General features: G+C 44.4%; 1 protein-coding gene across 1 annotated transcript in view; it reads left to right on the top strand.

Moving 5' to 3' along the window:
- The window catches only part of DNAH1 (dynein axonemal heavy chain 1), a 72,686-nt gene that overhangs the window by 12,200 nt on the left and 45,180 nt on the right, over positions 1-15,306 (top strand). The window contains exons 11-23 of the mRNA XM_074602227.1: positions 36-186; positions 767-960; positions 2,271-2,496; positions 3,138-3,257; positions 4,046-4,128; positions 5,558-5,699; positions 6,784-6,939; positions 7,928-8,126; positions 9,987-10,240; positions 11,151-11,363; positions 13,109-13,273; positions 13,974-14,095; positions 14,660-14,765. Of these exons, the coding sequence (XP_074458328.1) occupies positions 36-186; positions 767-960; positions 2,271-2,496; positions 3,138-3,257; positions 4,046-4,128; positions 5,558-5,699; positions 6,784-6,939; positions 7,928-8,126; positions 9,987-10,240; positions 11,151-11,363; positions 13,109-13,273; positions 13,974-14,095; positions 14,660-14,765 (2,131 nt within the window). The remainder of the gene's footprint in view (positions 1-35; positions 187-766; positions 961-2,270; positions 2,497-3,137; positions 3,258-4,045; positions 4,129-5,557; positions 5,700-6,783; positions 6,940-7,927; positions 8,127-9,986; positions 10,241-11,150; positions 11,364-13,108; positions 13,274-13,973; positions 14,096-14,659; positions 14,766-15,306) is intronic.

The raw sequence follows: 15,306 nt of genomic DNA, 5'->3' as shown, positions 1-15,306 counted from the left end.
GCGTCCCCGTTCTTCCTTGTCTCTTCCCACTGCAGGCCTCAAAGGAGTCCACTCTTTGCAACAGACCTTGTGCTAGACAGCAGTGGCGTTCACTTCAGCCCCCCTGTGGAGAGCTTTGAGAAGTCCCTCATTTCTCTGTTCGAGGAGGGAATCCTGGTGACTCATACTGTCCCACAGCTGGAGAAGGTGAACTCTTCTGTATCAACAGCGATAAAGCTGTGCAAGTCTCCTCAGTGCATTGCTCTTGGCATAGAGCCTGTACTGAGCGGGAGAGTTGCAGAAACAGGTAGTTGGGAATCCAGTTAAATTAATTTAGGCACAGCACTGTGCTGATACAGTTCTACTCTGACAGGATTTCTTCAAGCGCCCCAACGCTGTAGCTATTTCACATGGTTGCTATCTCTGCTTTGGTGCTGCATGTTCTGTGGTGACGTCCTAAGAAGCCTGGTTGCCTTAAATGCATGGCAGCTGGTAACAGCAGACTCATAAAGGAAGTGGCACCTTTTCCAGTGCTGTCACTCTGTTGCAGATCTCTTCTAAATATGCATCCTTCCGCCTGTTACTGTCAAAGACCTCTCTCCCTAGATCCTCCTTCTCTGGCGGGGGGGTGGGGCGATGTAAAATTGATAAAACAGTTCCTGACACAATGTAGAAGGATGGACTCCATGACTTCCCAAAGATTCCACTAGTGATTGTCTCACCCCTCTCCTGAGGAGGCATGGTTAGCTCTGCTAGTCCTGAAAGACCTCTCTCCTTCCTCTTCCAGTATGTTTTGGAAAACATACTTATCACAGACACGCTCTTGCTGGACTCAGTGGGCTTGCACGAGCCAGAAGTGGAAGAACTACGTGAGGCTATGCAGTCTGCCATTCAAAAGGCACTGATCCCTCTCCAAGCCTACGCCAAGAGATATGAGAAGTTCTTAGAGCTAAATAACAATGACATCCAGTACTTCCTAAGGTAAGTGGCTTCTGACAAAGCCACCTCTAACCCAAATGGCAAGCCTTTGCCGAAGGTGTTGTGTGGATGTGCGTGAGAATGCAGGACCTGTTCTGAGACCATGAATGTGTGTGTCGTGCCCCAGTTGTGAGACCAGGCATCCATCAGAGGCAGCCTTCAGCCATGGGCGATGGTCCATGCTTTTAGAGGACATTGGTGGTGGCAGTGAGAATTTCTTCCTGCCTCTGACAGCAGTCACATTCCTGTCGTGTTTGTAAGTGTAATTGGAGATATTAATGGCCCTAAAAATGACTCATCCTGTTTGAAAATCCAGTTAGCATACTTGACTCTGACCTCCTTCAAATAGCATCTGTTCAGGCTGATAACATTCTGTAGAAAGTAATGTTTTCTTTTGTTTCAGATGCATTGTTTTCACTGCCAAAACTCTTTGCACCTATGCTGTCCTTTAGCCTCTGTTACTTTAATGCTCTTCTTTTTAGGCTTCACATTTTCTCCAACCAGTGGGACTGAAGCCCTTTTTCTCTTTTGTTACTCCAGCTTAACCAATTTACAAATCCCATCTGACAAATTCCTGTCTCTTCCCAGAATGCACTGAAGTGCCTGCCCTCCCCCAAGGTGCCACTTGATCTTGCACTGTTTATACCAGTGCTTTCATTTTGTCTCTCCCTCTCCTCTTGCCTTATTACCTCTTTCATCTCTTTCTTCTACTCCTTTTCTGCAGCTGAAATATTTTGTGCTCTCATTCCACTCCACACCTATTGTGCTCTAAAACCAGTTGTAGATTTGAGTCTCTCCCTTCCATTGCTCCCCAGTAATGTTCCTCAGCTACGTAACAGTTACATGTCTTCTTGTATACACATCTTCTGAAACTGGGGGCCTGTCTACAGCGCTTCGTGGGTGTAGCTGCAGTGCAGGTAGGCACAGGCAGCCTGGCTTCCTCTGCTTGGTGTTGGTAACCGTAGCAGTTGGTCACCCAAATAGATTAACTTTAGATGGGATGTCTTTGCTACTGTAGCTTCCCATGCTTAGTTAAAGCTAGCACACATGTACTTGACTGTGATACAAACACTCCTCGCTTCCTATGTAGGCGTATCTTTGGTTGTAAGATCTAGAAAGCCTCTCAGTCTGTGCTTGTGAAAAGTTGTATACGTTTAAATAGATGCATGTTTTAAAAACAGTAAACATACTCATTATTAATTTCATGTCTTGATTCTTTGGGAAGACACATCTGGACATCCTACAAACAGCTTGGATGTTCAAATGATCTTAAGGTCTACATTATCTTTTTTTCTTGGTGTTTTTATTTACAGAGATTACAAAGAGCAATGTCCACCTGCCCAGGAGGTGATGAGTATAGTAAACACGCACTTGTCTGAAAAGGAGAACCTGGAGAACACTGTACCTAGTTCTATTGTCATTGGTCCCTTCCATGTCAGCGTAGAAGTTGTTAAGCAAAATCTGTCTGAAAAATACAAAGCGCTTGCCACTTCCATGTTGGACATACTGGCTGAAAACCTCCATTTGCAGGTGGAGGATGTAAGTTACCTGGTTCAACAGATTATCTGTCAGTGTCTTCTGTAGTCCTTCTGCTTTTGAAGTTGCTGTGTTTGTGAAATGACCAAAAGACAGCAATTGAAGCCACGTTAGTGAGGACCTTTTAAAGATTGCATTGGAGTGATTAGTTTAAAAACTGAGTAGAAGGGAGATATGCAGACTCAACCAAATCAAGTATTAAATATACTTAATAAATTATGTGCCTGAAAGCTATGTCTCTTGAGATGAAAGTCTTCAAGACCTTACCATCTTATAAAAATCTGTTGGTGGATGGAAAAGATCTGCTTACTAGACAAGTGGAAGGTCCTTCTGCTTGCTCTGAGGATAACTGGAATATAGACAATTGCATCTGCCAGAGAGTTGTCTAAATCTGTTACTGTCATCATTTCAACCACATACCTGTAGTTCCTCTTCCTCTTTTTTTGGCAGTCTCATTCCATTTGAGCTCAAATGAGATGGATGGAGAAAGACTGTGGAAAGAAAAAGATGGAACAGGACTGTGTACTCATCACTTTAGACCACCTTCAGAATAGGAAGTGGGTGGATCACGGCAGGTTTTCCAGTTTGCACGTTAGCAATTAATGACTTTTTGATGGTCTTCCCTCTGCTGTGTCCCCCTGCAGATCTGTGATGCATATAAAGCTGTCAGCTGCAAAATGCATGAGAAACCAAACAGTATTGAGGAGCTGGCTGAGCTGCGGGAGTGGATGAAGGGAGTCCCTGAGCAGCTGGCTGTGCAGGAGGTAGGATGTGCTCCCCTATGGACAGGGAGCACCAAGGGAAGTGAGGAGGAAGTGTGTCGATGCCATGTGTGGTGTCTCAGAAGCAGAACTCCAATTTTTTTTGCCTGGATATCTATGTATGCAAGGCCATAAGATTCTTGGCTTTCTATTTTTGTAATTCCTAAGATTTTTAAATATACATATCATGAATTTAAATATCTATGCAAAACAAAATGGCAGTTAAGAATCTTGCTGAAGGACTTATGTATGCTTTTTGCTACCTTCATGATCCATTCCGTATTTGTGTACTGAATACCTGTCTTCTAAAAATGAATGTTGTTTTCAAGAAAATATTTCTGCTATCAAATGCTTGTATTGCTGTTAATGTATTTCTTCTAATAGTACATTCTAGTGCTGAGTTATTTCAAAGTTATTTGAAGTGTAGGTCGTCTTCCAGTGAACAAATGGGGAACAAAGGCATCAAGCTGTAAACTGACTTGTCCGTGCCAAGGAAAGAGCTTGGAGGATAACCCAAAACACTCAATTTCTGTCCGGCACTTGATCCGCTAGGTCACACTTCTTTTCATTCATATAGAACAGAGGGTGATGATGGCGTGATCATTCGCAGAACAAGGGGTTGTAAATCCATTCCCACTTTCACGCAGCAGAGGAGCAGCCTACATCACATTTGGCTTGTATGACTAACACCCTTCAAAGGCACCTCATGAAAATGAGGTATACACCAGAGAGTTGGAATCAGTATGGTCTGAAGGTGTCTATTTTTTGTCTCTTTCTCTCACCCTGTGCAGGAGCTGATTCGTGAAGTCACAGAAGATTACAAGGTCATGGAGGAATTCCTTTACAATCTTACCGAAGAAGATTTCAATGACATGTGAGCACAAGGCATTTCTCCCACTGTCAAAGTGTGACACTTTGCAGCAATTACCACTCTCAGTGCTTCATGGGCTATGTGTCTATCAGGGGCTCCAGCGGAACTTTTAAGTACCTCTCAGGCTATATGAGCACTGAATTCTTGAGATGAAGCTTATAGAGAAGAAGAGTGGGTTCGTGCTGCCTTCTAGCCTGGGGCAAGGCAAACTGGTAGCTATTAACCTGCTTAACTTATTAAAGCTCTTTTCTCTTGGTTTTTTGGAGACATTTGCAAGGTCTCTAAGTACCCAGTTTAGTCTGTGTCTGAAACTGAATGAACACTTCCAAGGTAGGAACACTACCAGGGTTTGCTTAGGACTAGGAAGGAACATGAACGCTGTATGATTGTTACTGCATTTCTTTTCTATGCAGTCTCCTCTTGATTTTATCCTTGGCTATGTTATTCACATTGGGGCCTGACTATGCCCCCGTAGCAGAGTCAGCTCACAAACACAGCTATGCACAGCTTCTAAAGTCAGCTCAGCCCTGTAAGCACCTCTCATATGACTTGGTCCAGTGTGTCTGCAACCTGAGTGAGTCTCTGCAGAGAGGTTCCTGAAACTAGAAACATGCGATGCACAGTGCAAAAACCCACAGAAGCTCAGCTCTAGGACAGCTTAGCACAGATGCAGCTGTGTGGTCACTGGGCAAACCTGGCACATGCAGAACTTGTAGGACTTTGCTCCATCCCCAGGCACTGGGAGGGGTGTCACCTCAAGCATGACGCTGCAACGCTTGCATCTGGCGTTGCACACAAGCTAACAAGTCCAGATGGAGTAGTGGGTGGGCTACGGCTGAGCAAGAACCAAGAAACCCGCCTTGGCATGAGCAGCCACTTTGTGCAGCCTTTCCTATATCTGCAGTGCATTCCCCAGGGCGCTCTCAGAAGCCTCACTATCCAGGGCTTCGCTGTATCTGGGTTACCCAGGCCCCACACTGCCCTGCTTAACAGGAGACTGGCTTTTTCAGTAGCCCTGAAAAGCCACAAGCCAAGACTCTGACCCCATTTTTTTCAGTTCCTTGTGAATACATTGAAAGACAGACATTCCCTCTGGATGCCAACTGTTATTTTGCTGTCTCCTAGCTTTTCAGCAACATACTGGATTTGTTCCTTTTAAAAAGGCCCTCCACTTCTCCCCAGCCCTCTCCATTTGAATAGCCTAGTCACAAGGACTGCATATCAACAAGAAAAGCTGAAAAAAAATGTTTTGTTGAAACCACATGTGTTTCTGTTGTTGTAAAGCTTCCTTGTTTGGTGGGAGTTGGCTTTCTCATTCTGTTATTTTCAGCATTTCAAACATATGCTCAAAAAGCTTCATTCTCTCTTCTTTTCTTTTTTTTTTTTTTTTTTTTATTTTTTCTTGTCTGTTTGTTATATCATGTGAGTGCAGGTGGACTGCAAGTTACTGGCCACTGAAAATAACTATGCAAGCTGAGTCCATTCGGCTCCAGCACCTGGAGGATGAAGACAAATTTCGCAAAATCCAGCTCATGGATCAGAATGGCTTTCAAGACAAACTGGAAGAGATGGAGGTATTAAGCCACTAACAATAAACTGTCCAGAGAAGGGGGCCTTGAAGCTCTTGTGCTCAGCCAGGTAGAAAAATTTCAGATGAGATTTTAGTCAGATGAGGTTTTAGCTCAAAGTATTCTTGGGCCAAAAATTGTCAACAACCTGTGCCCTCATTTTTTTTTATTGGAAGTTGGACTTAAGAGTTTCATTTTCGTGTGAAAGACAATACTCTGCAGAAATACTGATTTTTCACTGGGAAGGTGTTCATCAAGATACGATATTCCGATTCTTGGTGCTTGGGCAACACCAAGGGGTGCTCAGGCACCTTCATTTTCTTTCTTGTGTGCTCAGTTCCCTGCGCAGCATCTCCTATGATGCGCTGCCATCAAGGGAGAAAACACAGCATTCAGTCAGGGAACTCATCTCGTGTGAAAGACCCTGAAACAATAGCAGAGTTTTGGGGCTGAGATATCTCTGGTTTCTGCTGAAATAGGTTGAATTTTATTTTTTACCAAAAGCTCTTAAATACAGAAAAAAAAATGCCATCTTGGAAAGACAGTAATCAGTGACCTACATTATCTTGGAAATAGCCTCCCAAAATGGTAGTACCCTAACACTGGATTAAAAAATGAACCAAAAAAACTGCAAACAAACAAACAAAACAGAACCACCAAAATAAACCAGAAATGTTATCAGAGAAGTTCTGGACATGTGTTGTTAAACAATTCTTGGAAACAAACTGAATGACCTAGTAGAGCTGTCATTTTCATTTTACTGATTCTGTAACTAATGACAGTATAAATTCAGTAACAAGAAATTTGGGTGCAGACTCCCTCCGTCTACTCCTCAGGGATTAACTATTGTCACAAAGATGAAAAGCAGGTGGTCATCACACTTGCACTTTCTAACACCTGGCGGGTGGTTATTGCTTCTCCTCACCACTTCCACTGTGGTCTAAACAGAAGTGGAATTGGACTGGGGGTGTGTGTGAGATGGTGAGCATAAAAATCTTGCCTTTGAATGCAACAAAGAGCACGCTAGGAAGCTGAGGTCTCCAGAGATTGGTTTCAGAGCCACACCTCATGCCTGCCTTTTCTCTTCCAGCTGACTGTATGTGGATTTTCTGTCCAGGTAGACGTTGACCAAGCTCACGAGTTGGCTGACAAAGCAAGGGAAGTCAGGAAGCAGCTGAAGGAGCTTCAGAATTTGGCAATTCTCTACAACAACAGGGAAAGAATCTTTGGGATGAAAGTTACTAATGTAAGTGTCAGGTCCTGTACCTACAGGACCCTAGTCTTTGTTGGGACTTCTAGGTGGTGCTAGAGCGAATAATGAGACACAGTTCCTCAGGAAGGAATCCTTCGTGCTCTTTTCGTTTATCTGATGAACTGCTCTGTGGTCCTGTAGAGCGCCCACACTGCTCTGTCACTCCACTGTGCCGCAGAAGAGTGGATCCTAGGTGAATGCGCCAGGCTGTTCATGGGGCTTGATATTGCCACTTCTTTGAGAGACTCGGGGTGCCCGCACTCAGATCTCAGTGATGTTAATGAGGAGGAATTTGATGGGGAAGGTCTTGAAGCAGCAGTTCAGATGCATCGATTTCTGTAAGGCTGTTAGTGCAGTTATATAGATGTGAATGAGAGTGGTTGCACAGCGGTGTGCAGGCAGCTGGCTGGGCTGGGAGCGGAGCATGTTCTCCTGAGGCAACAGTTTATATAGTTGCAAACATTCATTTTGCCTGTAGCTGTTCAGCTGCCAATGAATCATTGTCATCCACGTCTAGCCTAGTCTGGCTGCAGAGTAGAAGTGGAGTTCACGTGATCCTTTCCTGTCTCTCAGTCTATGGTTACTTCACTGTAAGGAGACAAGTTTTGCTATGATGTCCAGTGTGTGCTTGCACTGATTGCCTGTGGACTGCCCATCAAAATCTCCTCATTCTGCAGCCAGAGCATTTGTAGAGGCAAGTGGAGAGAGTGCTTTCCATGCCAGATACACGGTGCGGACACAGCTCCACTGCATGCATTTTGGCCTGAATGTGTGAAGCCCAGCTCTGCCAGTTGTTCTCCCTTGGAATCTGTATTGTGGTCCCAGAAGATAGCCTGACACGTCCTCTTGAAGTACATGTTCTCTCATTGCTTGCTTGTGATTCAAAAAAGAATTGTGCCTTTTTTGGCCTTTTGATATGCAAACTGTTGCATAGAAGAGAATACGCTTGTTGCTTATGCGTGCTTTTTCTCTCTTTCCAAAGTACAGTAAGCTATCCAGGATGGTTAAGGACTTCCAGCCATACTGTGATCTCTGGACTACGGTGTCAGATTGGATGCAGTGGTATGAGAGCTGGATGAATGATCCTCTCATGGAAATTCAGGCTGAGCAACTAGAAAAGAATGTCAATGACTCTTTTAAGACAATGCAGAGATGCGTGAAGCAGTTCAAGGATTCACCAGGTAGATAAGCAGTCTGGGGAAAGGAAGTTGGTGCATATCAGCATTTTGATGTGAGACATGTCACAGAGTGCTCTGAACAGAGATTGTCAGGATGTCACATGGATGTGTTGTGTGTATTAGACCCAGCTGAGAAAATGCTAGCAAAGTTATTTTCTTTTTTTCTGGAACTATGATGATTCACATCTAGATGCTAGTTTGCTGCTTGAAGTACCAGTTCGGCGTGGAAACAAGCAGGCTACAAATCCCTTGTATACCTAATTCCCAAGACAGTACTAAGATAAAAGCCAACCTCTTATATTGCAGTTAGTGTTTACTCATTTATACAAAGTAAAATAATCCAGACTAGTCATAGAGAATTACTACATAGCCCAGTGGCTAGACATGCGGGTTTAAGCCCTTACACAAGTCAGGCGGTAAAGAAAATTGAATCTGGATCTTCCAGGTGCTGTTTTCTTGGCTGATCTTATTTTCTCTATTGGCCAATGAATTTAATGGAAAGCCAGAAGAGATCTTGATTTGTTATGAAAAAAAAAAATGAAATTGCAATATCTGAACATTTTCTGTGGAATGTAATAACAGTTTTCCCTCCTGCCTGAATGTGTGTGAAGTTTAGATGATCGCATCCAGCCCTTGCAATTCACATGAAGGTCTTTTAATCATAGCTCCTAGTAAAGCTGGAATTGAGACTTCAGTCGTAACTTAACTTCCCATTCCATGATTCTCAGAGATGCATTGGTCATTCTTGAAAGCTAATTCTAAAATCTCCTGCCAGATGGCTTAGATTGAAATATATTTTGCAGTGGGAGATTTTTGATTCATCCTTTTTAACTTGAACTCGCACTTAAACAATGCCATGAATCAGCCCCAATGGAGGAGGTGATGAGTGGATGCGTGAGTAACTATGAATCATTATGGTAAACAGAAATACTAAGAATACCTGCTCATATTCATTGCAATATTCACTGGCACCTGGTAAAATATATCCGTCGTCTTTGAGCCTGCCGTGTCTTTGCATACCACCCAGCAGGGAGTGTGAGGTGGTCACATTCTCGCTGTGAGAGCGACCACACAGGGTGCAATAAAAGGAGACACACGCTGTAGCCAGATTTTGGAAATGAAGAAGTCCCACGTTCTTTGCCTGTCTATTCCTTTACTCACAATAGCACAAGCTGAAAAAAGACAGGATGTGGACAGTGGAGAGCCGTGGGCTTCCAGGATGTCCCCAGAGAGCAAAGCCCTTTCCTTGATTTTGTCCTTCCTATGAGGCAAAAGTACCTTTGACTCTAGTGTGACCCTAGGCCGCCAGGGCCTCTCCTGCATGCCTTCCATTCCCATAGCTGGCTGTGATCCTGGCCTGCTTCTAGCTCTTATGTATAGTGTCCATCTTCTATTTAGGATGGCCTGAGCTGGGGTGTGAGATAACTCACAATCCAATCTTATTAAGGAAGTGAAGATCTTGGAACAATGAATGGATCTTCTAAAATATCTGTTGGCAGATGGGGCTTCATCGTGCTTCAGTCCATATTGAGGAATTAAATTTATTTGTTTCTCGTCTTCTGGTGAGCTGTAGGCTAAGGCAGTCTTCTGCTTAGCATAGACTTGCCTGTAACAGACTTTTGGCTAATAGGCAGCTCTGTTTCTGAGAATGGGCTTGAATTCTTGCTTAGTAGCATCATAGAGAGAGTCTTCGTGTCATTACTTCAACCTGCATTTTCCAGTGCTCTCTCCTGCTGCTTACCTATCCCATACCATGTGTCTACAAGCACATCAGGCTTTAGATGACTTCTAGGAAGTTCCGTAAGGCGGCAACTTCCTCACGCGCTGTTGTTACTGATGTTCTTCTGTTTTTCTCCCTGAAAGCCTGCCAGGATGTGGCAATGGAGTTTCGAGGCAAGATTGAAGACTTCAGACTATACGTCCCCTTAATTCAAGGGCTGCACAATCCTGGTATGAGAAACCGGCACTGGGAGATGCTATCGGAAGATATTCACATCAATATCAAGTTAGAACCCAATCTGTCAGTTGGTCGCTGCTTGGACATGAACCTGCTGGACCATATCGAGAGCATTACTAAAGTAGCTGAGATAGCTGGCAAGGAATACGCCATTGAGAATGTAAGGAGAGAGACTCACTGTGTCTTTGGTTGCTTCTCAAGTATCTTTCTGTTGAGCAGGCAGTCGTTGCCGTGGGTGATGTTCCTGTTGTCCCAGAGTGTTAGACACATTCTGCAGCGCAAGTAAAAAGGCTGCTGCCCTTAGAGAGCGGAGCAATGGCCACGCAACTGAGTTCGCACACTAGAAGAAGTCATTTCACCTGGTGTAGAATTTACAGTTGTAGCATAACAGCGCTGCCTGATGGTTATGCTGATCCGCTGGTTGGGTCTCACACCTCGCTGTGGGATTAGTAACTGTTTAAGTTAAAATAAATAGATTGGCTGCATTCTGCCATTCAAACAGTATGTCAGGGAGATTAGCCGTGACCGGAAATGGAGGTGGCAAATCCTTTACCACAGTAAACATACAGAGAAGACTTGCTGGCTCTGGAGATTTATAGGTTAGATAGTGTTTTCAGCTTCGGTTCACCAGTTTGGATTTGACCTAAGATGATCTTGACTGAAAGTCATTACCTTCTGGGAGCTTTTGTTCTCTGAAATCTGATGCGAGTTCCCAATGGATAGCTATGCCTTTCACAAAGCCATTGTTAACAATAATCATTAATAGGCACTTTGCTGGCAGCCTCTGTGCATCTAGTCGCGTAAATGGGCCTGGAGATGAAATTGCCCCTTTTTCCCTTCACGGTGTTCCTTTCAGGACAGCATTGAGGTGCTGAGTCTCTGGGCAATGCAGAGGAACTGTGCTGTTGCCGAGTGTCTCGTGCATTAAGTACACGGCTGCACTTGCCAGTGCAATCCAAGAGAAAAAATCTGTCACTTGCTAGAGAGGGGTGTTAAGAGAGTTGTGGAAGCTGGCATAACCATTGCACAGGTCGTGTCTGAAAATTAAATTGCTTGTCCCTCTGTTCCAGGCTCTCAACAAGATGGAGAGTGACTGGAACTCTGTTTTATTTACCGTGATGCTTTACAAAGACACAGATACCTTTATTCTGAAAAACACCGATGAAGTTTCTCAGCTCCTAGATGAACACATTGTCATGATTCAGAGCATGTCCTTCTCACCGTTTAAGAAACCCTTTGAGGAAAGGATGAACGCATGGGAAAATAAGCTGAAGATGACACAGGTATTGGTTTCTTACCTGCACACATGGGATGAAGTCAGGCAGCTGGGCTGGGCTGCCATGCTTGAACATGGACACTGTGCATTTGCAGCTAGGAAACTGGGAGGGCAACTATCAAGAGAATATCAGTCTTTAGAGAGGAAGAGGGCCTGTCAAAGCCTCTGACTCTAGTAAAAGAGGGGATAAGCTCAAAGCCTTATTCTGCAAGCAGCAATGATGAAATTCCAGCTCTTTTGCTGCCTATTGCAACACTTCTTGGTGGGGCCAGGATTCTCCCATCGTTGTGAATAGTCCTATTGGTGTCTCTATTCATATTATACTAAGTGAACTTTACAGATTCTTACAGGCCCTGTGAAATCGTTGCTAATCATTCACATCTCCGTGTAGGAAAGCACGTGGAAGACTGCTGTTTAAAGCAGGACCTGGCAGACTGTGCCAGCACTTCTTCATCAGACCAGAGCCTGAATGCTTAGCACCCAGCAGGACTCAGCCAGTAAAATAGCATTTTGCTGCAGGAGAAAAATTCCAATAAAAGTACCTAGCTGGAGAACTCCATGTAAATGCTGGTGTTTGATGCATGGCAGCATTGTTACCTGTTACTCATAACTGCCTTATTCTGTTTATTGGTGCTTACTGTCTGGGTGTGCTTGGCCCACGGGCTGTCAGAGTGCCAGCCTTGTCTTATGAGGATACAGAAATGCTAATCTAAGCCCTAAGGCAGTAGGTGACATGGGGAAATTTAGTTATTTACTGTGTGGTTTTGGCTGTGATGTTGTCCATGTTTTCACCCTGTCTTTCTTTTGATTGCATTCATTCCTGTCACTAAAGGCCCATGAATCCACTTCTGGGAAGTGGCTTATCAGAGTTAGCTGATGGACTATGGCAAACACCATTGTCTGTATTACTGGAAAACCCCACCTCTTGCTAGGTCGAGTGGCTGCCTGTGCTCAGGGGGCGGTAGATAGCACTGTGTGACTAAGGTGGTCTGAAAGGGAGTCAAACACTTGAGCTGCTTTGCAATGTTCCGCCAGTTGCCCATACCTTCCAATCCCCCGCGCCTGAAAATGGAAGAGGAGGATGTTCTTCCAACCTAATTCTCTTGCTCCTTTGAATGTCTGACAAACCAGGCTTCCTGTCTGGTGTCTAACTTAAATGTTTAGCTTTTCATTCATTCTCTTAATTCAGAGTGTTGTTTGAAGATCTTTCCATGGATTATTCAGGCAGCGCTGGGGCTGAGGTACATCAAGCAGGAGAGAGGATATGACAGAATTGTGGGGTCTGGCATATTTTATTTGTCATTCTTCTTCCCCAGAAGAGCTCTTTTCACAAAATAAAATCCCCATCTTACTGTGTGCAGACATTGTGCTATCTTCTCTAATACACAGAAACACTAGCCACAGAAATTTGTTCTAGTACCACAAAGTCCCTTTGAGCTTTAGTATTGGGTTACACATATTTCTAAACTACCCCCATTAAACTAGCGGGTGTTGATTATGATGTTTGCTGACAGCAGTTAGCAAAGGGGATTGCTAGGAAATTGTTAATTGTTTGATGCTGCAGGTAGATTTACCTGATGCTGCAGGTAGATTTTAGAATTGTGGAAGGTTTAAGTGCAGCATCACCTCCTTCTTTTTTTTTTTATTTCTTTTTTTCTTTCTTTAAAACCCATTTTGGTGCACAGTTTGAATGGTTTTGTTGTACAGGTTCATAGCATGGTGTCCTGATATGTTCTTCTTGCTCCCCACTAGGATGTCCTAGAAGAATGGCTGAACTGCCAGCGCTCTTGGCTCTACTTGGAGCCCATCTTTAGGTCAGAGGACATCAAAAGACAGCTCCCATTGGAAAGCCAGCGCTACCAGGCCATGGATGGGGATTGGAGGAATATCATGAAGAATGCTAATGAAAATCCTGAGGTGTGTGCCTTGATGAAAGCTGGTGTAGGTATCCCAAATTCTTTGGAGCCGTGCTCACATAAGAATGACCTTTGAGTCATTGTTTTTGTAACAGTGTGGGCATGAGCGGTGCTGTATAAACCATACAACCTTGCCCAGGGCAATGTGCATGGTTTCTTCTCTTGGAACTTGGCCTTTCATTCTGATGTCCAACCAGACAGAGTCATTCCCTGTGATGCCTTGCACCAAGCTGTCCACCCCACCAGATACTTTCTCCTCGGCACACAGACTCCCTATCCCCTACAGTTCTTGTAATCAGCCCTGCTATAATCCTAATCCATAAAATAACTCCTTCAGTTCCTTCTCAAGAGTGACTTTTTAAACTGTTTGGAGCCATTGTTTTTGCCTGTTTCTGTGTCTTGGTAGCAGTGCTCTGTGTTCCTCTTTTCTCCAGTCCAGGACTCCATTGCCAATTGTATTCCATATTACAACTATTGGTATTTAGGGGAACCCAGAAATGTGTTTGTCACATCCGTAAGTGCTGTTTCCCCTCCTTAGCCACAAAGCTCACACCTCTCCAGATCCCTGTGAAAAGTACTCCTGTGAATGAGTCACTTAAATCCTATCAGTAACATCACTGGGCAACCCAATTATCTCCACTGCCTTATCTCCCACATGCTCAGAATACTGATGCTTCCTCTGTTCTCCATTCTGTTTATAGGTGATTTCTTTGTGCCCTGATCCTACGCTATTAGAGAACCTGCAGAAATGTAACAAACTACTCGAACTTGTGCAGAAAGGGCTGAGCGAATATCTAGAGACGAAGAGAGGAGCTTTTCCCAGGTAACCCCAAATTTCAGCAGGCTGGATCACACTCCCTGGTTCAGGAAATATGAAAGGAAAGGCTCACTCCAGTGAGCTCTGCCAAGAAAGCGCAAAACAATCTAAGCTTAGGATATTGTCATGAGACTGCAAACAGAAGCAAGGCTGCGCCTTTCAATGCTGCCATCTGATGGGGAGAAAACAGGCAAACACAAATGTGAGTTAAGGGCAGCCTGGTAGCATCGCTGTGTATCTGTGCCTCGTGATTTGTCTAGAAAGGGTGGGGTAAAATGAAAACCTCCATGTAACTCCCTCCCTTATTCCTGAAGGAATACTTCTGTTCTTTGGTACTCATTTAAACCCACTTTGCATGGGAATAACTGACTTCTGCAGATGAAGAAGTCTTTCTGTACGGAAAGGTAGGTGGCCGGAGTGTGGCTGCTGCTCTGCTGCACAAATACAAAGAGATCAGTGAGCAGTCAGAAACAGTGTCTCTAGAAACAGGCTTGTTCCTCATCTTGCCATGATTTAGCCCCTGATACTACAGTAGAGAGCCTCCCCTCATGCCTGGCTCTGTCTTTCTAGGTTCTACTTCCTTTCAGACGATGAGCTGCTGGAAATACTCTCTCAGACAAAAGACCCCACTGCTGTACAACCTCACCTCCGCAAATGCTTTGAGAACATTGCACAGGTAGGCAAAGCGAGCACCCTGGTGGCTTGGCCCACTTTTGGGAAGCTGGTGTCACGGGAACTTGGAGGCCTGCTGAGAGCTGGAGGAGCGTTCACGTTCTGCTGTGTGGAAATGTGTCTCCTGGGAACCTGTAACTGTATGTAGGCATGCAACATGCTGCCTGCCCTGGAGTGGGATTCAAGCAACCTCACTTTAGACGTTTCAAAGCCACATGTCAGCCTTTGAACTGGGCACCCTTAATTGCTTTTTAGACAATGAGGGGAAAATAGACATCTGCAAAGGGCAACTTAGAGAAATTGACTTGGGTACCCATCTTAGGAGGAGGTGTCCCTGCTCCCTCTGGAGGTGTCTGTCCATCCCACTGTGGAGGCCAAGAGAAATAGCTCAGATTCACAGGCACCCGGTTAGGATGGAATCCCACTTGTGCTGACAGCCTCAGGAGGCACAAGGAGTGAACAAGCCTGAACTGAATTAAGTTTCTGCCTTCATCCCTACTTAGGAGCTGGGGTTAACCCAGCTATTTTTCCTCTTTATTATTCCT

This window comes from Larus michahellis, chromosome 10, assembly GCF_964199755.1.
Source record: "Larus michahellis chromosome 10, bLarMic1.1, whole genome shotgun sequence".
In the NCBI taxonomy this organism is placed as follows: Eukaryota; Metazoa; Chordata; class Aves; order Charadriiformes; family Laridae; genus Larus; species Larus michahellis.
The sequence above is the reverse complement of the archived record's forward strand: the minus strand, read 5'-3'. Positions and strand labels throughout refer to the sequence as shown.